The 26,156-nt window shown below is 40.2% G+C and overlaps 1 protein-coding gene across 2 annotated transcripts in view; it reads right to left on the minus strand.

The window, feature by feature from the left end:
* The window catches only part of si:ch211-200p22.4 (phosphatidylinositol-binding clathrin assembly protein), a 118,337-nt gene that overhangs the window by 59,683 nt on the left and 32,498 nt on the right, over positions 1-26,156 (minus strand). For both annotated transcript variants that reach the window (XM_033983587.2, XM_055229097.1), the window contains exons 3-5: positions 2,901-2,976; positions 1,917-2,019; positions 187-280 (exon numbers count right to left, since the gene is read on the minus strand). In XM_033983587.2, the coding sequence (XP_033839478.1) occupies positions 187-280; positions 1,917-2,019; positions 2,901-2,976 (273 nt within the window). The remainder of the gene's footprint in view (positions 1-186; positions 281-1,916; positions 2,020-2,900; positions 2,977-26,156) is intronic.

Genomic DNA, 26,156 nt, shown 5'->3' on the forward strand with positions numbered 1-26,156 from the left:
ACATCATCAAAGTCTAGAACGAACGCAGCCTATTTCTGTCCCTCAAAATCTGGAGCAAAGCCGAGTCTATATTCCTCTTCTACAGGTTCACTTTTGACTCGCTATTTCAAATAACTGGGATTTCTGTTTGGACATAAATACTAGTTATAATTGTATCATTTTTTAATTTGTTGTTGAGGTACATACCTGGAAGTCCAGCAGTGCGTCGAGCTGGTTCTGAATTATGGGTAACGTCTTGATGAGTTTCTCTGTGTTCATGGTTCTCATCACTCCATCCACCCTGAGCAGAACAGAAAAAAGGAGAAAAATACATCTGTGACAGGGCTCATCCTTTATCCCAGTTTAGTCCTGGTTTGATCCTGGCTTAGTCCTAATGTAGACTCGCTTTAGTCCTGTTTCTAGTACCGATTAGTGGGGGTGCAGTGTGAATAAAGTCTTTTGTAAAATTAAAAACAGAACCGAAACTTATAAAACTGTAAAAACAAAAAAGTTGTTCTCAGCGAATACAGCATTTTCAAAACAAACCTCATAAAACGTGTAATACCCCACCTTTAATGAGATAAAATCATTTAAATTCAGAATACTATAAGTTTTGTTTCTGATGGGAGTGCCACCTATTTATCTGTATGGGTTTTTGAATATTCCTGAATATGGCATTTAACTGTGTATCTCCATGGAGACAAGTAATTGATGTCACCGGGCTAAGTTACAGCTCAGATCTGTGGCAAGGCCCAGCTCTCAGTGACAATGCGTGTTTTTCAGGTTATTTTTGAGCAATAAAAGCACCTGTAACTGAGTAATGGGGTAATACGGGAAGTGTTCAACTGTGTTTTTAAACTCTATACACCTTCACTAGAATCATTTGAATGATTTCAGCCCTGGAATTGCCAGTCTCTACTAAACTAAAGGTAAAAAGTAGCTGTTAACTTGAAAGAGTTAGAGTTTTGGAGATGTAAACAGACTAATAATAAAGTAACTCATGCATGTGCGAATGAAACAAAACACAACTCCAAGTGTGTTTTGGAGGAAGTAACAACATTATAATCTGGTTTAAAGCTCACAAGGGTCAATTTTTGCGTAATATACGGCTTTTAGCATCTCCATGACACGTGTTTTTTTGAGGAAGTAACAACATTATAATCTGGCTTAAAGCTCACAAGGGTCAATTTTTGCGTAATATACGGCTTTTAACATCTCCATGACACAAGCAGGTGGTTTAAAGGGAAATTTTTATGTATTTTATTTGGAGGATAAGCCTCTTGAGACCATGTCATTTTTGAGGGGGTCCTCAAACTCTTTCTCGCTCACTCCTCTCTCCTCTCACTTGCTCACTTCATCTGGGTGAAATCCACAGTCACCAGTCTGTAGGATATAGCTCTTCTCTCTCTCTCGGTTCTTGTTCTCGGTTCTGTTCTCTCTATATATTTCCTCCCTCTCTTCATCTTGGTGAAGTTCACAGCCAACAGTCTGTAGGACACAGCACTTCTCTCTCTCGGTCCTGTTCTCTCTCTCTCTCGGTTATGTTCTCTCTCTCTCTCTCTCTCTCGGTTATGTTCTCTCTCTCTCTCTCGGTTATGTTCTCTCTCTCTCCATCTTTCCTCTCTCTCTTCATCTTGGTGAAGTTCACAGCCAACAGTCTGTAGAACATAGGTCTTCTCGTTCTCGGTCCTCGTTCTCGGTCCTCGTTCTCGGTCCTCGTTCTCGGTCCTCGTTCTCGGTCCTCGTTCTCGGTCCTCGGTCCTCGTTCTCGGGTTCTCTCTTTTCTCTCTCGGTGAAGTTCACAGCCACCAGTCTGTAGGACTAGGCTCTCCTCTCTTTCCTCCTCCCTCATTTTCTCTGCCTCTCTCTCTCTCCTCTCTCCCTCCATCTCTCATCTCTCCTCTCTTCTCTTTCTCTCTCTGTCTTTTCTTACGTACCCTCTCTTCATCTTGGTGAAGTCCACAGCCACCAGTCTGTAGGACATGGCCTTCTCGTTCAGGTATCGGCTGTAGCGGCGAATAAAGGTCGACATGTCGTAACCTGGGAGACAGAGAAAGACGGAGGAGGAAGAAGAGAGGAAGAGAAAAAGAGAGGAATAGGAGGGAGAGAGGATGAGGGGAGGAGAGAGAAAAGAAGAGAAGGGGAGGAGAAAAGAGGAGGGGGAGGAGAAAGAGCAAATTAATGAAGCCTTTTGCTATACTATGTGATTATTCATTTAAAGGCACATAACATCTGTGTAACTTCTCCTATGGTATTAAACTTATCCGTCTCCATGGAAACAACAGGTTACTCCACCAGTCCAAATTACAGCTCAGTTCTGTGGAGAGGCGATCCTGCTCACACTAAGAACGCATGCTTTTTGAGGTATTTTAGCCATATAAACACACAAAAGAGTTTAATATCATACTGTGGAAGGAAAGTAAAAACATCTCCATGGCGACAAGAAGGGGGTGGACCCTCATCAGAAAATTACCACTTTTAAGCTGTAAGCAGCTGAAAGCCTGTGATTTTACTAAATGGACCATAGACGACTATGAAACGTACCTGGACCACTGAGGGATTGCACAGATATATAATAAATCACATTCTAGTGTTTAAAGAATGTTTTTTTAAATTATCGCCATGGTATCTGAGTCGGTCTTGAGTATCGAGCCTATTCCTTAGTATTGAAATCTAGTTTGAAATTTTAGTATCGTGACAACACTTTTAAGTTGTTTCCAAGAAAGGTACTTGAGAATGCATTAGTGACAATCAATGGATTAAAAAGCAGTAGTATTAGAACATGTAAGAGGAAACTGTGTTTTAATAACTCAAAATAGCTAAAGATATCTTGTCGGTATTGTCTGGTTGCCTTAAAAGCACTGGGTTTCTGTGCAGATTTCTTGCGGGTTCTGTAATATAGTGTGGAGTAGGACTAGTACCTTGGAGAGCTCCTTTGTCCAGGAAGTTGTTGAGGTTAAAAAGAGTGTTTCGAGAGGCCAAGTACTGGATGAACCGCTGCAAAAACAACAACACAAACCTGGTTAAATCCGGTTAAGACATTGTTTAAATTGTTTATATAAAACCACTTGCGAAATCTAATGTCCACGTTGAAAGCTTGTGTCCTTGTGTTTCAGTGGAGTCTTATTTTGTGTAAAAGCTGCTGACCCTGTAGTTTAGACCTCCACAAACATGTTTTAAAATGTCCCTATGTGTCAGATGCCCTCCCTGCATCTCCATCTGGTCTTATTCTATGTAAAAGCTATGAAATATAGACTTGTACAAACATGTTCTGAAATCCATGTGAGTCTTGGATTAGTTTAGCAGTTTATATTTCAATTTTCTCTTGAATGTTTTTGCTGTGGCCTGTGAACAGATATTAAGATCTAAGTTGAAATCACAAATACATTTTTATCAAAATCATTCAACCGTACCAACTTAAAATACACAGTTGCTCGCAGGTCTATTCATGAAAATTAAAAAGTTTGAGCTCAGTGAGGCAGAGACACCAGATGGCAGTTTATTCTGGTTGATACTGGGGCTACATTAAAGGCACTATTTCACTTTTCTGGTGGGCGGAGTCCACCACCTGCTTAGCTCCACGGTGATGTTATGGCTCAGCCTGGAGTTTAGCAAGTGACAGCATCGGGCCAAGTTACAGGTCAGATCTGAGGAGAGGCGAGCCCGTTCACAGCAAGAACGGATGTTTTTCAAGATATTTTAAGCAATAAAAACAACTGTAATTGAATAAATGCAACATCATCTCCATGGAGACAAACAGGTTACACACAACTACTACTACAACTACAAGAAGTGCTCCTACTACAACTACAAGAAGTGCTCCTACTACAACTACAAGAAGTGCTCCTACTCCAACTACAAGAAGTGCTCCTACTACTCCAACTACAAGAAGCACTCCTACTACTCCAACTACAAGAGGCACTCCAACTACAAGAAGCACTCCTACTACTCCAACTTCAACTACTACTGCAATAACCACAACTACTACTACAACGACGACAACTACTGCTACTCCTATTAATACTGCTATTACTGTAACTGACTAAATGCAACATCATCTCCATGGAGACAAACCAGTTACACACCCACCACAAGAAAAGTTACAGAGAGCTCCTTTAAAGCTCAACATAGTTTCCTCCTCCACTAGTATCTACAAAAGTGGCTCTAAAAACTCCATTTTACAGAAGAGAGGGGTCAAAGTTCAAAACTGAGCTTAATAAAAGATGTGGAAGATGCTGTTTTCTGTAGTTTATGTTACACTGATATAGTGGCCTCATTTCAGCGGTGCGCAGGACTGTTTATGTTGCAGTTTTAAAAGGACAATAGATCACAACGATGACATTTAATTTAACTTTTTGGTCACAAGCAATTAGCAGCTCCATCCATTTGTAAGTAACGTATTTATAACCAGAGGATGTTGTGTTTCAAACAGTGCGGGTAAATATAAATATGGGGAAAATATATTATATAAACAGAAAAGCACTATATAAAGCAAATGTATTATTAGTATTGACACTGTAACTACTACAAGTACTACGACTACTACTGCTGCTACTACTGCTGCTACTACAAAAACTACTACAACAACTACTACAAAAACGATAACAACTACTGTAATGACTACAACAACTACTAGTACTATAACTACAACAACTACTAGTACTATAACTACAAGAACTACTACTATAACAACAACAATAACTACTACAATTACAACAATTACTACTACAATTACTATAACAACTACAACAATTACTACTACAATTACTATAACAACTACTACTACAATTACAACAATTACTACTACAATTACTATAACAACTACAACTACTACTACTACAACTACTGATACTGCAACAACTATAACTATTATAAAAACTACTACTACAACTATTATAAAAACTACTACTACAACTATTATAAAAACTACTACTACAACTACAACTACTACTACTACTACTACAAAAACTACTATAACTACTACTACTACTACTACTAGTACTACTACAAAAATACTAAACAGCCAAAGAAATACAATTCTCCAGCAAAAAGAATACTTCTTGATGAAGAATGAAAATGGATTCTGAAGGTTTTGTGTCGTAAAAGGCCAAATCGCTCATTGGTAAGAACTCTAATTTAACACATAAAACACAGTAACATTCACTTTTAGTATTTCGAGTACTGCCGAGAGCTCTTTCAAATATTTAGCGTTACAGGACGGGCTCTTAACTTGATTGACAGCGACAAACGGCCAGTCAGAGCACGCTCGCATAATCAACTTTTTAACAAATCCCTTTTCTGCCCGAGGACAGTTGAGCAAGGCACTTTTCAAATGAACAAATCTAACCTCCCCTCGGGCGAAGCTGGTTAAAAATGTTCTGGGCTCCTGCATTCATTTATAAAGTACGAGTTTGTGTGAGGGAGAGAGAGGGAAAATTAATTAACCTTTGAAAAGATAGAGAAGACTGGCAGCAACGAAAATGAATTATTATAAAACCAAGCCTAGAAATGTTAATGAGAACAGATTTTAACTTTAGCGTGCGGGAATGAAAAAAACGATGTGGTTTGTGTCGTCATGGCATTTCTGTGTTGTTTGAAAAAAAAAAAAAAAACGCACAGCTACCGACGACTTACTTTATATTGTTGATAAAGATGATGTAATGTGACTTGATTAAAAAACAAAAATACTTGGAAATATTCTATGGCTGTGACCCCTCATTCAACTTTCTGGTCATGTGACTCTGATGTCTGGGTGAAAAAAAGGTTAGCCAAACTCTGATAAAACTTGATTTCTGTCATAAAAAAATATCAGATTCAACTGGAACATGAGTATTTATGGACTAATAATAATAATCATGCAAGTTTTTGTCAAGCTGGATCTCACGTAAACCCACTAGATTTTAAAATATTTGTCTAAGATGTGGTAATTATTGTTCTGTTAACAGCTCAAGCTAAAGTGGCTAACGCTAGCAACTTTACACAGAAACAGTTTATTTAAAAGTGTTTCATTCATAAACAGGATTTGCTTCGTTCAGTCGTGTCGTGTCCTGCTGTCGTGCTGTTTTTTTTTTCCAACTTTTGCAATGCATTGTGGCCTTTATTGACAGGTCTAGTGATCACTGATGCCCACTACTTTTCAAGGTGCATTGTGGGAAATTTTGAGCACACAACACTACTTTTTCACCAACTGGACAAAAATTAAATAGTGCCCTCTGTAGGGACTAGTGTGGGCATTCGGACAGCCTGTTTTAAGTCAGCGGTGTCAAACTTATTGTCACAGAGGGCCACGTTAACAAAATGGTTGTTCTCAAAGGGCCAGATGTTACTGTAAGATAAATGTCACAACGTTTTTATCTTGTTAGTTAACCGTTTCTATATTTATTACTTATTCAAGTTACAAATATTGTATATGGATTTGCATAGATATGAAAAAAGGCTGTCGTAAAATGCCAGTTTATCATTAGATACACAGTTAAACAGTCATATTTTTTAATTTACTTTGTCGCAGGCCACATAAAATGATGTGGTGGGCCGCATTTGGCCCATGGGCCTTGAGTTTGACACGTGTTTTAAGTGAACACTGGGAAGAAAAAAAAAAAGTAGTTCTTGTACTGTATACACTTCTATGTGTCTATCTGCAGGTTCAGGCTCTGGACACACAGATTCAGTTGTGATTCTAGTGTCTTTTTAAAAATGTAAGACGCAGGATACATACAGTTCCTTTAAACAGCTGAATATACAGCTCTTCTGGTCGTTCGTCCATAGTCTTTGCTTCACTGGCAGTTTAACATTTTATATAGCTACGTGGAAGTCTATCAATTTTCCATTTTTGCAGAGGGAGCTCAGCGTTACCTCGGCCGCTCCTTCTAATGAGCTGAGTTCGATTACGGCTGAAGAAGTGAACGCAGAGCTGAGAAATGATCAACCGAAACCACTGCGACTGCACCAGCGAGCAAAACACTGAAACACCGAAACACTGCTCCTGCTTCAGACGGACTCTTAGTGAAGTCCAGACGCTGTTTAAGCCAAAAAAAAAGTATTTCATGAGTGAGATCTGTTTTATTTTTTTTTATTAATTTACTTTAAAAGTATGCATCATATTACAGTGCAAAGAAATGCAGGTTTATCAAGATTTTTTTTTATAATAATAAAACACATTCCAGGCTAGCTCTACATGGAGACAAGCACATTACATAGTCCTGCTGGCTTTAAAGCAGCAGTATGTAACCTTTTAACCAAAATAAAGCCTAAAATAAACACATTTTTACTTTCATTATCAGTGTTTTTATTGCACTAAAAACAGGCTAGCATCTCCACAAACCTGACTCTTATTTGTCCAGGAGATGGGCCTGCTGCTTGTTTCCATGGCTATAATATTCCACTGTGTGACTAAAACTAAATATGTTCTGAACTTTTTTTGTACATGAGCTGGTGACGTGCCACCTCCAGAAAGTGACACTGTTACTGTTCCACTGTACCTGCAAGTACCTATATGACGCTAACGTATTCCAATGTACGTCTGTATTTGTCGAGCGCTGTGACATATTCAAATACCTTCATCACAGTGTGTGCAAACTGCTGCATTAGAGTTGTTGAAATAGTAACTGTGAATGTAAAACGCATCTTGACCCCGGTCCCAGTTGTTATTGGCCAGGACTGGAGCTGCTCATTGTAATTCACTGTATTTGAACCTCTGACGTTTTCACTAAATCAGCCAAAACAAGTGCGAGACCATTCAAACACATTACGCTGCCAAGTCCCGTCAGATCTATGATTATCAAACAATAATTGCCTCTCTAATTAAAATGTAAATATTTGTTACTACAAAGTCATTCTATCCGACGGAAGCTGGAGATCACGCTGTAAACTGGAATTAACTCAAACGAAAATGAGTTTACCTTTTTGAGCATGTTATAATGATGTTAATTCAAAAACGTGGTTCAATTTGTATTCCCTTTTATTCAGACATGTTTGAGTAATAACTACTGCGATCAAAACTAGATACTCATTTGAACAAGTATCGCTACTAAAAAATTAATTCACAGGACAGAAATGAAGCTTTCCTGAATATATTTAGAATGATTTTGCTGGATCAGAGCAAGTATACGACACGTAGACTAGTACACACCCATGGACCACTATGGAAGTATAAAAACGAGTTCGAAATTTTAGTATCGTGACAAAACACTAATGTGAAGTGAAGATGGTGACATAAACTAACTGCCGCCAACTTGAAATTCTGCTTTCTCTGGATGTCTCCGCCCCAGCTCTCTCCAGGACTAACCCCCAGCTGTGCGCCTCGTTCTGGGGCACAGGAGGAGGAGACAGAGGAGGGAGCGGAGGAGAGCGCTGCAGCTAAATAAAAACATGAAAACTCAGCACAAGGAGGAGGTTACGGCAGGAGAACGCACTTCAGCAAAGACAATAAACCAAACGCACAGGAACGACGCTGGAAACCTGAAAATTGTGGGGCCATAAACGTTTGAATACTGCCATGGGCTGACCCAAACTACTCACAACATCATAACCGCAGTTCTTCCAAAAACAACAATTTATACAGAAAAGCACTAGGAAACAGTGTATTTGTGTGAAAAGGTTGTTTCAACTAAGATTCACTCCCAAATCTACAGCTCGCTCACTCTGTGCGTTCTTCTTTGACGCTATGTAAAGTCCAATGTTTCCATGGCATGTTTCAAGCGTTCATACAGAGCTTCTGGCAGTAAAAAATCAGGAGTTGAAAAGTCTAAAGTTTTGATGAAATTCGCAGCACGAGTTTCAAGTGCCTGCCCTCAAATCCAAAGGCGTCTATCTGGAGGCATTTGGTGTGATTTTGAGGCTGCAGTCTGAATTAGTAAGAATTAGTAAGACACCTTTGATGGATTAATCAATTTTAAATTTTTTATTTTATCTACGTTTTAATTTAATATTTTGAGGATTTGACCAACAAGAAGTGCGACATGTGCAAGGACGAAAGTTAAAAACTATTGGATTGTGTGATTTAATCTAGGACTCAAACGATTCATTGAGTAATTTGATTACTAAAAAGCTTCGATTCTTATTTTATTGCCTTGAGGATTCTTTTAATTATAATTAGTTAAAACCTGAAGCTAAAAACTGAACCGCACAGAAACATTACAGCACAGTCAGTTTGGAGCAGAGTTCATTCACTTTTTCCTCTTATCCTCCCATTCTCTCCGTGCACAGGACAGGGCTAGTAAACATAAACGGTCTGTGCACGTACACGATCGATCGTGCCATGTTTTGGCCCACCTCATCCAACCGGGCCAACGTCCCAAAAAAAACCATTTGAATGGGCTGGTGTGAGCACAGCCTAATATGCCTTTCAGGATATTTTATGGAAGGTAAAACTTTACTTGATTAATTGAAGTAAATAATCAATAGATTACTCAAGATTACTAAAATAGTCAATAGCTGCAGCCTTATTTAGGGCAGTTTGTTTTTCCTGTATCCATGGCGACTTTCTACACCAAATATGACAGAAAATGTTCCAGAGGAAACACTTCGAGTGAATGGCTCATCACCGTCTCATCACGACCGAAACAACAGAGCGGAGTGAGAGTGAGGCTGGTCGCTTCAGAACTGAAATGGGAAAAAGGGCTTTTGGACATTTTGCCTCACAAACATGGAATACATTTCAAGATCAACTAAAACTGGACACTTTGGGGCCACATTCGCTGTTTAATAATCTGCTAACAAACTTTTATAGATCCATCTGCACCTGCTTTTAATGTTTTATATCAGGGGTCTCAAACTCAAACTCACAGAGGGCCAAAATTAAAAACTGGGACTAAGTTGTGGCCCAAACTAAATATTTATTGAAAAATTTTAACAACATCTGCATGTTTTTCAGAAGGGGTGGATTAAATTTGAATGAGGTGACAGTTAGCAGATGCTAATGAAAACGATGGAACGATGAGGGCCAGGGCCGGCGCCAACGTATCTGCAAAGCATTCTGGGATCTGTAGTATTAGCGGTGCATGTCCTATACTGGCGCGGTGGCTGGCGAGTCAGCTCTAATATATACTTGATATGAGCTCGCGGGCCAATAGAATTATATCAAGGGCCAAATTTGGCCCGCAGGCCTGAGTCTGATGTGTCTGTTTTATATGTTGTATACTTGTGTTAGTTTTTTGTGTGTATTGCATTTTAAACCCGTAAAAGGTGCTCTCATTGGGTTTTCCTGTATAAATAAAGATAAAGAAGAAGAAGGCAGCTTAGGAGAGGCTTTCCTGTTGTGTCTCTAGAGTTCACCTGGCTCCGCCTGGAGGCTGCTGTGACGCTGCAGGACACAGAGACACAGAGGCCACAGAGACACAGAGGACACAGAGGAGGGCGGACCTGTCCTGAGGACTATTACTCTTTTCAAACTGCCCTGATGTTGGATCTGATATCTCAACCTGTTGAGCCGAGACTTTTGTTTGAGCTTTTCTATTATTGCATTTTACTGTTCAATGTGCTTAAATGGCTCCTCAGAGACAAATATATTGATATTGATTCATTGATTGATTAATTGAGGCACTATGTAACTTGTTATTGCTTTGTCAGCAGTATTCCACAGTATGGCATTAAATGTATCCATTTTCAACCATAAATGTTTGTATTGCTCAGAAAACTTACTTTGACCTCAAGAGCTGCTTATACAATATCTCTGTATTGGGGAAAGACACATTTAGCTCAAATACATGAGAAAAAATCTGGTCCAGGCCATTTGACACCTTAAAATGATATAGCTCACTATAAAGTAATATAAATCTATATTGATTTGAAATAGTTTGTCATATTTTACAGTGTAGACTAGAGCACTCACACTCCTCTCTCTCCTCCATCTTTAAAAGGTGCATTGGCCGCTCGTTTCCCTGGTAACAGAGTCTTGGCTTTGACCTCCAGTGTTTTTATTCCCAAAGATGGCTCCAATAAACCAGCTCTGAATAAACAAACACTGAAATTATACTGGCCAACAAGAGCTAGACTAAACCACGAGTAAACCAGAACTAAATCAGATCTAAACAAGGTCTAAACCAAGACTAAACCAGAACTAAACCAGGACCAAACAAGCTCCAAAGCAGGACTAAAGCAAAGCATTAACAAATGGCAGTATAAGAGTGCATAATGAGGAAAAACTTTGGATCACTGCAAACCCTTTAAAATGACCTAGTTCTGTTTTTAAAACAGAAAAGGAAAAATCAGATACAGCACCTTTAATAATACCCTAACTCCTTAATTAGTTACTAAACTTGAATTCTTGATTTAAAGTATTTGTTCATTATTAAATCTTTGTTCATGCTTTTTTTACAATGTAGTAATTATAAAGTAGCATCAAGTCAATTTTGTCTAAGTCCAGTGTTGTCACGATACTAAAACTCTCTTTTGCCTCTGAGTGAGAGACACTCTGTCTCTCACTCACTCACTCACTCTCTGTCTCTCACTCACTCACTCACTCTGTCTCTCACTCACTCACTCTCTGTCTCTCACTCACTCACTCACTCTCTCTGTCTCCCACTCATTCACTCACTCTGTCTCTCACTCACTCTCTGTCTCTCACTCACTCACGGTCTCTCACTCACTCACGGTCTCTCACTCACTCACGGTCTCTCACTCACTCACGGTCTCTCACTCACTCACGGTCTCTCACTCACTCACGGTCTCTCACTCACTCACGGTCTCTCACTCACTCACGGTCTCTCACTCACTCACTGTCTCTCACTCACTCACTGTCTCTCACTCACTCACTGTCTCTCACTCACTCACCGTCTCTCACTCACTCACTGTCTCTCACTCACTAACTGTCTCTCACTCACTCACTGTCTCTCACTCACTCACTGTCTCTCACTCACTCACTGTCTCTCACTCTGTCTCCCACACTCCCTCTCCTCCTCCTCTTACTCCCTCTTCTCCCCCTGTCTCACTCTTCTAGTTACCCCTCTCCTCCTCTTTCTCAATTCCCTCTCCCCCTTCTCTCCCACTCTTTCCTCTTTCTATCCCCTCTGCCCACTCTCTCTCTCTCTCTCTCCCTTTCCCTCCCGCTGTCCTCCCTCTCTCCTCTCTCTCCCTTATCTCTCCTCTGTCTCTTTTGGTTCATTTCAGGTCATGTGAATGTGTATTTTTTTTTAGCATCGATACTTGTTCAAATGAGTATCTAGTTTTGGTATCGATGAGTATCGATGAGTATCGATGAGTATCTGAGTATCGATTCTTTTGACAGCTTTAGTCCAGACATAACCAATAATAAACTTCTAAAAACACAGTGCAGTTCATTCTCAGTGGAGCAGAACTATGATCCAGAACAAGCAGCATATGGTATAAGTGAGGAGTGCATCTGTCCAAAGCCTCATCAGACAGTCCTGTCCCTGCGGTGTTAAGAAAGTTAACTCAAAAATCCCACTCTGCATCAGTCAGTAAACACATCACGAACAGAGCTGACGTCAAGGAAAAAGAAGAGAGAGAAATATGAAAGAAATATCTAGAGAGACATTTGGGACAGAGGGAAAGTGGAGATAAAGTTAAATTATTGAAATCGACAACAAGTAAATAAAAGTCCCTACTCTTATACAGCAGATCTGGTTAAAGGTATAAAGGTGCTGGACTAAACTAATCACTAAACCAGGACTAAACAAGGCCTAAACTAGGGCTAAACCAGGACTAAACCAGGACTAAACCAGGCCTAAACCAGGCCTAAACCAGGCCTAAACCAAGATTAAACCAGGACTAAACAAGGCCTAAACCAGGGCTAAACCAAGATTAAACCAGGACTAAACCAGGACTAAACAAGGCCTAAACCAGGGCTAAAGCAAGATTAAACCAAGATTAAACCAAGACTAAACCAGGGCTAAACCAAGATTAAACCAGGACTATACCAGGACTAAACCAGGACTAAACCAGGACTAAACCAGGACTGAACCAGGACTGAACCAGGACTGAACCAGGACTGAACCAGGACCAAACCAGGACTAAATCAGGACTAAATCAGGACTAAACAAGGACTAAACCAAGACTAAACCAGGACCAAACCAGGACCAAGCCAGGACTAAGCAAAGACTAAGGAAGGACTAAATCAGGGTCAAACCAGTACTAAACAAGACCTAAAACGGGCATAAACCAGGAACTAACAGGGTCTAAATCAGAAACAAACCAGGAATAAACAAGTCCCAAACAAGACCTAAACCAAATCTAGACCAGGTCAACCCCAGGACTAAACCAGGTCTAACCCAGTTCAATATTGGACTAAACCAAATGAGGGCCCAGGGCTGTTTAATGTGACTAAGAGGAGATAGTCACGAGAGAAAACCACTAGAATAAAAAAGGGACAAAAACACAACAGGAGAATACAAGGAACTGTCCACATATAATGTACAGGGAACATCAACATGAACACAGTGAAGAGGGAACCTTTTCAACAGCAGAAGATTCATTTACCTCCTCAAGGTAGAGATACATTTACTTGAGTTTTTTTGTGTGCATATAATGTTATCATAAAACAAATAGTCATTTTCTTCAAACAGTAATGAGTTTTAGGGTCATCAAAACAAAGCACTTTTACTTGCACAGATTTGTTACATTTGGCAGAACGCTAAAACATTAATTCAAGTCAGTAGGAGTGTTCCTAACTTACTTCAAACTGTGTTCAAAATGTGCTCAAGCGCCCATTACGGTTGCTAAAGGTGGCATTTTACACAGAGCTAGCCGCGTAGTGCTAATTACAGATTGCTAATTAAACTGGAGGAGTGGAGGAGGGAAGGAAATGTCAGGGCTGGAGCTGAAGAGGAAAAACAAAATGAGAGCAGAGGATTATTTGTGGACAAGGATTAAGCCAGGACTAAGCCAGGGCTAAAACGGGGCTGAACCGGGGCTGAACCGGGGCTGAACCGGGGCTGAACCGGGGCTGAACCGGGGCTGAACCGGAGCTGAACCTGGTCTAAACTGAAGGCCATATTTCACAGGCAGTTTGCCGGTAAGCTATGAAACTCCTATCAAGGTCGTAAAGGTCAATATTAGAAAATACATCAGATTCACAAGGATTTAAATGACTTTTTGGGGAACTGCTCGAGTTAACGTGAAAACTGAGCTGCTGAATTTGCTGTGTAACTGTCAGATTGCAGATGTGTTGACCTGGTTTATTGTTAATATCTCTGTAATTACTGGGCCTGTCCACATGAAATTAAAACTGGCAAAGTCCAACGTCTTCTCTGTCAGTATAAATACACAAAAGGTGAGTTTTTTATTATAAGGTTCACCATTTGTGGAGCATAAGTTTGGATATTTCTTTCAAAAACAGTGAATCTCTCAGAGTTATATTGAGTGTTGTGTATGTGTATTGTGGATTGTTCAACAGTTACCATGGTGATACAATGCACACATTAGCAAAAACTCAAGAAAAAATTGAAAATGGATTTAAACAACACAATTTCAGGAGCCTGTGATTAATACGGGTGTTCATGGTCAGGCTGAGAAGATTGATTTAACACAACAGCACAGGGACTAATTTAAAAGCTGTTGGCTAATGCTAGCTAGCTTGCGATTATAATGTTATTTGAGAGGATCTTTTTTTAACAGTAAAAATCATCTCACCTGTTGTAATTCCAACTAAGTCAGCTCTTTACGGTCAGACTGTGTTAGACTTTAATCTGAGCTTCAAAAAAAGCCTTAGACAGCGCATGCCTACAGTTAGCGTCACGGTTGGTCTTGTTTATATTTGCAGATAAGACAAGACAAACTGATAAAGGGCAAGGTAAAATTACAAAAGGCACATAAAACATCACGTTAGAAAAATGTAAACTGTGCTGAAAACCTTTTCCTTTTTTTTTTTTTGTATTGAAGCCACCCTTTTGTTTCAGTTTGATCAGAGGCAGGATGTGATAGCACCCATGGGTGTTGAGATTATCTCCATGACCTCTGGGGGAGTCGGGGTGACCTAAAACACAAAAACAGTCCTCTGTGTTCAGTGACAGAGAAAGACGGACTCAGCACTTTTAGATCGTCCTTCATCGCTCCCATAAGACACTCCCCCGTCACTGCTGTCTCTGATCTCACATGAGCAGGAGTCAATGCAACAACATCAAGTTTTACAGTTTACTGTTGTTACGATGTACAGACAGTTTAAACTTGATTTTGATACTAAGGAATAGAATCGATATTACTCAATACCGATTCTGACGATGATGATGATCAGGGACTTTAACAAGACCAGGAAGGACCCTAGAACTGGACCGACATGACTGGACCCACTAGAGCCATGTTCTTTATCTGGGACACAAGCAACACCTCATATTATTAGAGCGAGAGAGGGGGAGGAGGGAGAGCGATAGAGAGGGAGGGAAGAGGGAGAGAGAGAGAGAAGAGGAGGGAGAGAAGAGGTAATCAAAAGAGTGAGACGGGGGAGGACAGGGAGCGAGAGGAGAGAGAGGGAAAGAGAGTGAGGCTGAGAGAGTGTAGGAGGCAAGACAGAAAGAGGGAGAGGAGGTAAGGGGGGAAGGAAAGATAACGAGAGAGGGAGAGAGAGGGGGAAAGATGAAAAAAGGGGTAATCAAAAGAGTGAGATGGGGGAGGAGAGGGAGGAGAGGAGAGACATGGAAAAAGAGGGAGGAGAGTGAGGCTAAGAGAGTGTGGGAGACAAAATAGAAAGAGAGGGGGGTAGGGGGAAGGAAAGATAGTGAGAGAGGGAGAAAGAAAGACGAGAAAAGGGGTAATCAAAAGAGTGAGAAGGGGGAAGAGAGGGAGCGAGAGAAGAGAGAGGGAAAGAAAGGGAGGAGTGAGGCTGAGAGAGTGTAGGAGGCAAGACAGAAAGAGAGAGGGGTAGGGGGAAGGAAAGATAGCGAGAGAGGGTGAGAGAGAGGAAGAAAGAGAAAGACGAGAGAGGGGGTAATCAAAAGAGTGGGACGGGGGAGGAGAGGGAGCGAGAGGTGAGAAAAGAGTGGAAGACAGACAGAGAGAGAGAGAGAGTGGTGGCGGGGGGAGGAAGAACAGGGAAGAGAGAACGGGGAGGAAAGGGGAGCGAAGGAGTAACCAAAAGAGTGGAAAAGTGGGAGAGAAAAGAGCAAGAGATAGAGGGGGGGAGTAAACGAGTAAGGGAGGGTGAGAAGAAGGGGGGAGAGAGAGGAGACAGATGGAAAGAGAGCGAGGAGAGTGGGGCTGAGAAAGAGTGGGAGACAGACAAAAAGAGAGGGAGGTGGGGGAGAGAAAGAGAGAGGAAGAGAGGGAGAGAAAGACAGGGAGAGATAGAGAGAGAGCAGCACTTGCTCGTGTCGTCTCCACTCGTCCCTGTGTGCACTCGTGTCCTTAAAGGAGACATGTGTTGTACAGTGACTTTACGAGACTTTCATCTGTTTAGAACGGTCTCCCCTCCTCATGATCTTACTCAGTTGTATTTAGACTGGTGATGTCGATGCATGTCTGAGTAATCCTGTATTGTCCTGCATTTGAGGTTTGAGTGCTTAGAAAATGTCTGTTTTGACCTAACCCCTATCTCCGCCCACAGCTCTGCACTGTGCACACAAAAACATCAGAGTATCAAACATCAAAAATATAAAAAAAAAAATGCCACATAGACATTTCTCAACAATAAAAACTAAATCTGCTGCTCGTTAAAAAGAACCACTTTGCAGAATTGGAGCCTGTCAGTTCTGCAGTTTAACAGTCTTGCTTTAGCTTGGGTTTAGTCCGGGTTTAGCCCGGGTTTAGTCCGGGTTTAGTCCGGGTTTAGTCCAGGTTTAGTCCAATTTCAGTCACAGTTTAGTTCTGGTCCAAGTTCAGTCCTGGATTAGTCCTGGATTAGTCCTGGATTAGTCCTGGATTAGTCCTGGATTAGTCCTGGATTAGTCCTGGATTAGTCCTGGATTAGTCCTGGATTAGTCCTGGATTAGTCCTGGATTAGTCCTGGATTAGTCCTGGATTAGTCCTGGATTAGTCCTGGATTAGTCCTGGATTAGTCCTGGATTAGTCCAGTCCTGGTTTAGTCCTGGTTTAGTTCTGATCCTACTTCAGTCCCTGGTTCAGTCCCTGGTTCAGTCCCTGGTTCAGTCCCTGGTTCAGTCCCTGGTTCAGTCCCTGGTTCAGTCCCGGTCCTACTTCAGTCCTGGCTCACTCCTGGTTCAGCTCCTCTTTGCTCTCATCTGTAACAGCAGACAGGTTCTTGAAGCAGTAGCCAGGTCTGCGGAGTGGCGCTGTATTGTTTGGGTTTTTTCCTGTTGGACTGTTTTACTTCACAAAGGCCAGAGCCACACAGAGACACAATGGAGAGACTGAGGCCAAGACGAGACAGAACCTGGCGATGGCTGAGAGTGTAATACTGGGTCTTGTTGTGTCTTCTGGGGCTGTAGAGGAATAAACTATTACGTATCTCTAAGTACCAGACCCAAACTGCACTCACGTGACTACACCTGCAGGGGGAGTTCATGCAAAAACAACTATTTATACAGGAAAAGCATGGGAAACAATGTATTTATATAAAAATGTAGGGCCGGGCATAGCAAACTAGTCTTATCTGTCATTCTGTCATTCTCTCTTAAAAAACTTGTAGTGCTTGTGCATTTCTGGACAGGGTTTATTTTAAAGCAGGTGGAAAATGAAAAAAACTGCACTAAAACAACAGCGTCGTCATGTGTCAGCAGCCCCTGATGTAATAATTTAGCTCCTTAGCAAACTTTTATGAGACACTACAGCCCACACACCCTTTCCTTTGTGAGAGCACAGCATGGAGTTAGTTTGGGAGTTTCTGAGCTCGCTTTGTAATAAACAATGAGTAACATGAAGCGGTTTGCAGCGGACATGGAGAAAAAAAATGTTTGAAAGAAGTTAACGGGGTGCCAGGACTTGGGCTGTCGCGTGTGAGTGTCTTTTCCTGAAAACTGAAAAGTGACGAAATAAAGCCTCAGATAAATCCTGTAGAGACAGTGGGCAGCTTTAGTCCAGACTCTGAGAACACAACATGCAGACGGAGCAGTCTGTGACACGAGCACACAGGCCACAGCTCTATGTGTGAAAGGCAGAGGAATACTAGGGTGAGAAGAGGAGGAGGAGCAGGAGAAGGAGCAGGAGAAGGAGCAGGAGAAGGAGCAGGAGAAGGAGCAGGAGAAGGAGCAGAGACAGTGGAACACAACATGCAGACGGAGCAGTCTGCCACATGGGCACACAGGCCACAGCTCTATGTGTGAGAGGCAGAGGAAGACTAGGGTGAGAAGAAGAGGAGGAGGAGGAGGAGCAGGAAGATGAGGAGAAGGAAGAAGGGGAGGAGCAGGAGGAAGAGGAGAGACAGTGGGTAGCTTTAGTCCAGACTCTGAGAACACAACATGCAGACGGAGCAGTCTGTGACACAGGCCACAGCTCTATGTGTGAGACAGAGGCAGACTATGGTGAGAAGAAGAGGAGAGGAGTGCCAAGAGGAGCAGGAAGAGAAGCAGGGAGGTGGAAGAGGAAGAGGAGGATGAGAATGAGGAGGAGTAACATGAGGAGCAGGAGGACGAGGAGCTGGATAAGAAGGAGGCAGAAGAGGAGGAAGAAGTGGAAGAGGAGTAGGAGATGCAGGAGGAAGAGAAGAATGAGGAGGAGGAAGAGGAGCAGGAAGAGGAGGAAAAGGATGAGGAGGAGAAAGAGATGGAAGGAGGAAGATGAGGACGTGGATGAGGAGGAACAAAAGAAAGAGGATGAGGAGGAGGTGAAAGAGGAGAAGGAAGATGAGGAGAAGGCAGAGGAGGAGCAGGAGGAAGAGGAGGAGGAGCAGAAAAAGGAGCAGGACGAGGAGTAGGAAGAGGAGGAAGAGGAGTTGGGTAAACAAACAGACTGAGCAGTGGTGCGGCTCTATATTCACAGGATCACATTATATGGATATTTACAATACGGACAAATTTATACGTTGCACAAAATGGTATTGATACATTTTAAATACATTTACCAGCACAGAAACTGAAGACATTTATTTCATTAAAACAAAAATCAGACTAAACTGATCCAAATGTGTTATGTGGCTGTTATTCATCTCTCAAGTAACCACAGACCAGCTTTGTGCAAAAACAACTTCAAACATTATGAGACTTTCTGGGCCAAGTACGACCAGTAAAAAGTCTTCAATTTATACATCCGTCCATCATGAAATCAACTGAACCGATCCAGCTAATTTTTCAAGATCAGAGCCGATATCTACAACTGTCATGATAACATATTTTGAAGTGCGATACAGAAAAATATCACGATAACATTGAAAGTACTTAATGCCTCTGATATAATGATCCTAGAACCTGATAATCCCAACACACTTTTTTCTAAATGTACAAAACCTGCAATAAATAAATAGAAAAAACACTTTAGTAGTTGTCATTTTTGACCCTCTACAGCTTCAATTTTATATTACTACAATAAAATTACAAAAAATTCCCCCCAAAAAAGTAGACATGATAAATATTGAGGTTGTCAGCGCATTTGTCCACTGATCTGAAGGTTGGCGCTCTGACCGGGCAAACCCACTGACTCACAGGTTGCAATTCCAGCTCCTACAGATGAACGCTGTTGTTGTGTCGTTGGGCAAGACACTTAACCCCCTTCATCCTCCGTGTCTGCGTACACAGGTGTCTGAACGTGTGTGTGTGAATGGGTGCGTGGTGCCTTGATGTGAAGCGATTTGAGTTCCTTGAAGATGGAAAAGCGCTGTATTAAACCGTTGCCATAGTGATTGGTGCGTTTCCTATTAACGACAGATTAAACATGTCAGTCATTGCGTGGCTATTTAAACAGTTACACCGCAGATCACTTGGCCGTGTTCGGGTGGTAAGGGGAAACAGGACTTTTCAGAGCAATGACGCCTCGAATACAGAAGAATAAACATGCGTGAATCACTCTAAAATACAACTCCGAGAGGGTAAATAAGAAGGGAAATGATTACAACATGGTTAGAAACTAAATCAATTTTGCCGAATGTCTAAACACAAGTGCAGAAATATGACTTTATAATGGTGTTTACACTGCTGCTTTTGTTTTCTACGAGACTCCATCTTGCGCACGGCTCGCTGGAGTGGAGTTTATCAGTCATAGAAATGCGTGGTCACTCACTGCAGACTGACCACGGCTCCAAATATTCATGAGGAGCAAAGGAGCGAGGGTTTTTTCTGAACAACAGGCCCGAACACAAGAAAATCAAATCAAAGTTTAGAAGAGGAAGCACTACATTTTAGAAACTGGATTTAAAGTTATATAGCTTGTTTAAAGGTGCACAAGTTTTAGTTTGTTTCTGTGGAGATGTTACGCTGCACTGTCTAGGATATTATATTAAACATACATATGCATTACAGGTGTTTTTATTGCTTCAAAAAGCAGTACAACATTTCTGGGAGCTGGATTTGCACCGCTAACCTGTGGGTGAATCTTACCGCCCAACCAATGATGTTTACACCGAAAGCAACCTTCAGATCAGACGGCAAACGCACAACCAACCGAGCTACTGTCTACTCTGTGTTATCACGAGCTCGACGTACAACAGTGAATTGCCTTGAATACAAAGAGAAGTAACAGTAGAGCCATTTACCATCTCCTCGAATTATTAATGGACGGCGAAATAAAGCTGACTACTCCTGTAGCGCTAACGAAAAAAGCAATTTACAGTGAATGCAGCTGTGGACTATATTTAAATAACTTTAACATATCAAATGATTTGTATTGTGAGGTTTAAGGGAGTTTTTTTGTTAAAAGTCCCATGTTATGCAAAAAAAAAAAAAAAAAAGACTCTTATGAGCTTTAGGACATGTTATAATGCCTCAAAAACTGACCTGGAGTTGGACATCACAAGGTGGAACAGAGTGTTTTCTAGAGATGAAACGATTCGATACATATCTTGGTCACGATATCAATTTGATTTTGATACATTTTGAGTCACAGAAAAAAGTTATAGTATCCACTTTTATGCGTCAGGACGGTGTGATATTTTCGTTTAGTGTCGAGATGTTTTTATAGTCTTTCTTCTCTTATGGTAATTTAAACTTGCCAGATAAGTTGTATTTCCTTTTTGTGATCTCCCTCCAATGTGACATCGCGCTCCCGCTCTCTCTAGCATCTTTTTTTTATTCTTTCTGTTAACGAGTTCAATATAAAGACTTGATTGGTGACATAAATGACGATACAATCACTGTGGCATTTTCTGTGTTTTTGTCATTCCTGGGTCTATCAACATAAAATAAAAAGTGACTAAAAGTGACTATTCCAGTTGAAAGCCTCTTTGGAGCCGTTTACTCCGTGCATCTGGGGAGGACGGCGCGTTAATCGTTTTCCTTCCGGTGCACCCCTAGTGTTTTTTAGTCTTATTTGACAGAAGAACTCAGCTTAAATCTGCAGGGTTTGTGTGTTAAAACATGTGCAAATGAAACAAAACACAACTGCGGTGGTTCGTGATGAGGAAACGGCATTACAACGACAGAAACGGCGTAACACGGGCCCTTTAAATGAATCTCTCTATATGCCCACACGCACACGGAGATAGTGAAAAGTGCATGTAAGGCTAATTCACTGCTGAAGCCTTGGGACACTGATAAAAGTGTCTATCACAAACTCCCTGATGTCCTTGATCGAACTCAAAGCAATAAGCTTGTGTGTATGCACCTTCATATTTCATAAAGAACACTCGATAAAAAGACAAGTCTCGTCTTACTTTTTCAAAATTATAAAAAAAATTGCGCAACGATTTTATATAAGTTTCATTTATGGTGCGTTTTAATAGTCACATCGCATCATATGGACACAGTATAGAAAGCATTTTGGTTTAGAAATACATCTATTTACAGCCCAATTTCCTCTGACTTATCGAACTTGGCACACTAATGATATCAAATTTATATCTAACCTATTCTCTGATCTGAGTGAGGTATTCAATTCAACCTACCAAAAATGAGACAAATTAAGAACTTTGTCTGAAAGAGCTTTTCCTCATTCCCCATTCTGCCACATGATAATTTATTAGACAGCATTCTCTCATTTTCACCAGCCAAAAGAAATTAATTGGCCCGACTGACTTCTCTGTATCAGGCAACGCAGGAGACGTTATCTCTTTCACTTCCAAGAGTCATTCCACTTCATTGGAAACAGCAATCTCCATCTACTTTCGTCAGATGAATTAGAGAGTTATGTATTCTTCTAAATTAGACAAAATTAGATTAGACACTTTAAAAGAGAACCACGCAGCAGTTTTGAGAGACCTGGACTCCATCTTTGAATTATTTTATTACAAATATGTCTTAAGGGAATATCAACTCATTTTACCTGTACATTGTTGATTTATTGTTTTTTTGCTTGTTTCTTCTTGGTTTTTATTATCACTGTGCTATTATCACTATATTATTACAAAAAATATATATATATAAAAAAAATCAAATAAAAAATATAATACAAATAATACAAAATAATACAACAACAATAATAATACATTTATTTTTAATATTACCAATCATTATTTTTATCATTATTATCATTATCATTATTATTATTATTAATCCCTGCATTGCTTCTGTTTTTGTTTACTTGTATCATTATTGTATTATAAAAATGATGACACTACAATTGTAAATTTAAATATATTGGGTTGAACATGTGACTGATGTAAGGATATGTCTTGCTGGTCAGATGTACATTTTTGCAAATAAAAGAATGAAATATCCAAAATATCACTGTTATAAAATCACTTTTGTTTATTTACTGACAGAGAAAATGTTGGACTTGGTGTCAGTTTTTGTTTCATGTGAATAGGTCCAGTGATTGCAGAAATATTAACCATAAACCAGGTCAACACATCTGCACGTACATTGATTGGGTTGTGAAGTCACTCTGGAGGGGGAGTGACTTAGCACAGAGAGCGACTTAACACAGGGAGCAAGGGGACATGGCACGCAGAGCGAACATAGCATTTTCAACACAATCCAAGGTATCGTGGTGATCTATGGGGTAGTGACTGCTGACACATAACATATTTAAAAGTGTGAAATCCCGTCTTTAATAAAAATAGTAGTGAATACTCTGCTACCACTGTAGGTTGAGGGATTATCAGAAGATTAGTGCAGCTTTACATTCTCAAAAGAACACCGCGTTGGTTTGGTAACATTCATACGGGGCTTTACTTCGAACGTAATGAACAATTTTATTAGCTCCGAGCCTAAAAATAGCTCCGTCCTGATGGTGAGCCAAAGACATTATGTGCTCTGAGGAAATGCCAACAAAACTGCCACTTCAAATTTAAATATACAGTGTTTTATTTATCAAAGGTTTTCAGAATTTCTGTTTTAACAAGCTGTTTCAAATGCATAGTAAATAAGTCTGACACATCCAGACTCAAATCCTAATATAACCAGTGCCCAGACTACCGGTACACGTTGTTGTAGCTCGCCAGGCAAGAAATACGTGACAGTAGCTCGTTCGTTAGAGCATTTGTCCATTGATCTGAAGGTTGCCAGTTCGAATACCGTCAGATCCATTGACCCACAGTTTGGCAGTGCGATTCCAGCTCCCACAGACGAATGTTGTCATTGTGTCCTTGTGCAAGACGCTAAACCCACCTCGCCCCCCAGTGTCTGCGTATGTGTGTGTGAATGTCAAAGTAGTTCCTTGATGTAAAGCGCTTTGAGAGTCTTGAAGGTGGAAAAGCACCATTTTATTTATGTGTTTGTTTGTTTAATAGGGACAAGTATGTTCATTAGACGTGTAACATTTACAGCCAAGGATAATTTGCGATATCAGTCCCTAGAAGGGCTTTTGCAAATGAGAAAACACACAGGGTTTAATTTATGAATTCACAAAGGCAAATGCAGGTCCTCACTGATGATTTATCAGTGATCACATGGCTACACTTTAAGACACGTTTAAGTTCATGTTTAAAACCATTCCAGTCAAGGTCCAGTTTCAGCTCAGGGCTATACATTTTATTACAGAAAAAGGTGACCATTTAGTCTACAAAAGTATCATGGGATAGTAACACAGCATTGGCAGAGATGGATTAATGATGTTATAGTAACTAACTGTCTGGGATTGTATCATGCCATTGTTTTCTGATTTATATTTGATTCTTTGTCTTGAAATTGCACCATGACAGACAATCAAGTATCTGGGATAGCGTCAGGAAGCCGATTTCCCATGATCCTTTGGGAGCTCCTGAACAGCGATGTGACGTTCATGAACAAGTCGGCTCTTTTGAACGATTCCTTAATGTCAATGACTGGAACCGGATCGTATTTTTTAAAAGAACCGACTCTTTCTCTTTCAAATTTTTAGGCATAATAGAAGTTAGTTCTAAATTATTATTATTATAGTGCAACATTTTCTTTAGATTTTCATCATTTCTAAGGGTAAACAAACTCCCACTGTCAGTTTGAACCATGTTAAACAGGTCATTTCTGTCTGTGATTAGTTTGTAGATAAAAATGAGTTTTCAAATTGGATTCTGTCATATAAATACAGAAAGCTCCAGTTTTTTTGATCCCATAAAAGATCCGAAAGTCCCATCACTACTTCTGAATATTATTATTATTACCTGAGAAAATACTATGTTATATGAATACATTATATTTTAGTCTCATTTTTTGTCTTACTTTGCAGCTTTTAAATAAAAATCTCTTGTCTGATTCTTAGTGTATTTTCAAAAGAAACAGAAAAAGATTTGAAAACTATAAGGAAACAACTACCTTGCACTATCCCAGACATTTGTTTCTGCATCACGGTGTAATATCACAGGGACAGAAAGTACTCAAATGGGCGGAGCTAAAAGTTGAAACTAAAACATGTTCCTGACTCATGGTTTGAAATCAGGTACAAGCTCTTTAAGCACGGGTATTTTTAGGATCCTGTTTTTGGAAAATCCCATTTTCACAACAAGCGCGAGAAACTTCAAAGTGTCTGACAGTCACGGCTCCAGTCGGGAATACCTCCAAACCACAGCAATGACCTACTTAGAACGAGATACACCAGGAAATATATGAGCGAAAACTACACAGACTTCTACGCACACATCTAAAAATACTGGGGATAAATATGTTTAAAGACATAGTTTAGATTATGCAATTAACTAAAATATCGTTAACGTTCATATGACAGGTTTTTATGCTTGTTTCTTTGTGAGACACTACCTGTTGTAAATATTCATCATAGATTTAGATCAGTTAAGTGACAGTTTGCGTGTATTTTTGTTCTTTTCTTCTCAACGTTTTCCCCCACAGATGACATAGGGGGGATTCAGTTTTAGAACTCGTGAATACGTGATAAATATTTACACTATTCCACACAAAAAAACAAAAAAAAACAAGAAAACCTGCTGTATCTGCCTGAAGTTGTGTTTCAAAGCGTTGGGAGAGTTGCTGTTTAACTTTTGACATCATTTCCGATTTTGTAGTGAAAATAACGGTGCAGCAAAGAGTTCACGAGAAGCAAACGCATTTTTAGGGAAGTTTATGTTCACGGTGTAAAATCAGAAGCTACAAAGGAAGTTATGTAAGACTTGAATGAGAGAAACAATGGCTCAACAGGAGCACGGGAACGGGGGGAGTGGCACAACGCAACGAGCGACTCTTTTCAAAAGGAACGATATGGAAAGTTTTCATTTTAAATTCCATAAACATGATGCAACTGTGTCCCCAGATCCGAGGTCAACATGTTCAAATCAAATCTAGCTTTTAATGATAACAACTGTAAGGCTGATTTAGTCTTAATTACAAAAACACTGAACTTGACGGACCATTTATTTGTTATAATTTGGTGTTGTCGAGACAATTATCCAATCAGAAAGCAGAATGAGCCTCACATAAGTCTCTCTTTTGTGTTGTCAGGTTCAAAGCTGAAATCCAGTTGGTTTAAACCTAAAATGCATCTCTCTGATCTGAATCGTCAATACCTAAACCCCAGCACCTAAACCCCAGCACCTGCAGCTAGGCCTGTCACAATAACACATTTTGAAGTTCAATATATCGCTGAAGTAAATATAGACAATAAACGATAATATTAAACCTAATTCATGCCACTGACAAAGACCCAAGACCAGATTTAAACCACAAAAACTATTCTAAATCTACAATATCCTTAAAAAAACATGAGCTGCAAGAAATAACCAGCAGAATGAAACACTTTAGTACTTAGTTTGTATCTGTAATGAGTCATAGAGGTTAATAATTCAACCTTTTACATCTTAAATCTTATATAGCCAAAAAAGA

The sequence above is a fragment of the Periophthalmus magnuspinnatus genome, chromosome 18, assembly GCF_009829125.3.
Source record: "Periophthalmus magnuspinnatus isolate fPerMag1 chromosome 18, fPerMag1.2.pri, whole genome shotgun sequence".
NCBI lineage: Eukaryota > Metazoa > Chordata > Actinopteri > Gobiiformes > Gobiidae > Periophthalmus > Periophthalmus magnuspinnatus.